At 53.1% G+C, this 1530-nt stretch overlaps 1 protein-coding gene across 1 annotated transcript in view; it reads right to left on the bottom strand.

Moving 5' to 3' along the window:
* Adamts14 (ADAM metallopeptidase with thrombospondin type 1 motif 14) overlaps positions 1-1530 on the bottom strand; it is a 70212-nt gene that overhangs the window by 41487 nt on the left and 27195 nt on the right. The window contains exon 4 of the mRNA XM_023723300.1: positions 24-214. Within this exon, the coding sequence (XP_023579068.1) occupies positions 24-214 (191 nt within the window). The remainder of the gene's footprint in view (positions 1-23; positions 215-1530) is intronic.

Genomic DNA, 1530 nt, shown 5'->3' with positions numbered 1-1530 from the left:
GCCCCAGGGCACAGGACACTCACGATGTTCATGAGGGTTAGCACGTAGTTCTGCACGTGCTCCCTGCCATGGAAGCGAACCACTGAGTCGTCCACCACCAGCAGCACCTCGATGCTGTAGCTGCCCGGCTTGGCATGGCGCCGCTTCCTCTCCGTGTCCCCCAGCTGGTCCCCCGCGAGGCCCAGCAGGTTGGGAAGATCACCCAGGCCGAAGGCTGGAACAGGATGGGTACAGAGTGAGGTTGTGATACTTGGAGCACTGCTTTCTAATCACACTTATCTACATTTATTGGAGGTCCCCAGATAGTGGGTCAGGGCCTGGGGACACAAAGATGCCTCTACTACACCCCAGCATGCATTGGGAGGTGGCTGCAGGAGGCCTCCTGCTCGGCAAGTGGGCAGTGTGAGGATAAAGGTCCCACTCTCAAGCCCACACCAGCTCAGTATCTCTAATCCAAAACTCTGAAATGAGAAATGATCCAAAATATGAGACACTTTGAGCTCAATGGCTTCTGACAGTCCGGTGTCTAACAGCGAATCCAGCAGCTCAGACAAACTGGGGAGAAAAGAGGGAGGGACTGAAGAGGGGTGGAGAAGGCGCAAGGGCGCCCTCCACAGACTGGGGAGAACAAATGATGCTCACCCCAGTATGTGCGCAGTGCCCGGAAGTTAAACGTTGCAAGCAGAATGCTAAGCTTGGCCCCTTGGAGGCTTCCCTGCCAGCTTTGCCCAGAGAGACTCAGACAGCGAAAGAGACTCCGCCAGGCTGCACAAGGAGTGAGCGAGAAGAGCCCAGACTGGTAACCCAAGCGTCCCCCTCCTCCGTCACACCATATCTGGGCCGTGCTGACCGCCCTCTCAGCAGATTAGTGGGAAGTGAAAGATGAGTGGGGCTGACATCATCCACAGAGGCTTCTCTGTGTCCTTCAGGGCCAAAGCAGGTGACCGTCCAGACTAGACATGGCCTTGGGGCAAGAGTGGCCCTGGGAGCTCAGAAGAGCCCGCCTGAGAAGCCCCACAGGAATGTCAGGTGGTGGGGCTGCTTTGCAAAAACAGTCGGCAGCACCCTAAGAACTTAAACCTGGAGCTACCATGTGTCCCTTGAGGTCCACTCCTAGGTACACACCTGGGAGGTCCCAAAGTCTACGTCTACATAAAAACTCGGACACAGATGTTTACTTCCAAGCCACATTACCGTGACAGGCAGACCAAGAAACCCCAAATGTGTACAGACAGCTGAATGGGTAAATAAAAGGCAGCACATTCAAACCAAGGAATACGACTCTGCCCTAAAAAGGAGTGACTCCGTAACACAGCTGAAAATATACTGAATGAATCTAGTCACAGAAGGTCACATAACGTACATTTACAGGAAATGGCCTAGCTAGGAAATCCTGAGACAAGAAAGGTGATAAATAGAAACTAGGGAGCTGGGAGGGGGGCGAGACAGAAGCAACAACCAACAGATATGGAGATTTTTTGTGGAAGTAATAGAAATGCTTTGTTTTATTGCAAGACAGGGTCTTGTTCG

This window comes from Octodon degus, unplaced genomic scaffold (genome assembly GCF_000260255.1).
Source record: "Octodon degus isolate 3935 unplaced genomic scaffold, OctDeg1.0 scaffold00005, whole genome shotgun sequence".
Lineage (NCBI taxonomy): Eukaryota > Metazoa > Chordata > Mammalia > Rodentia > Octodontidae > Octodon > Octodon degus.
Note: the sequence above shows the minus strand (reverse complement) of the source record. Positions and strands in the feature narration are given on the sequence as shown.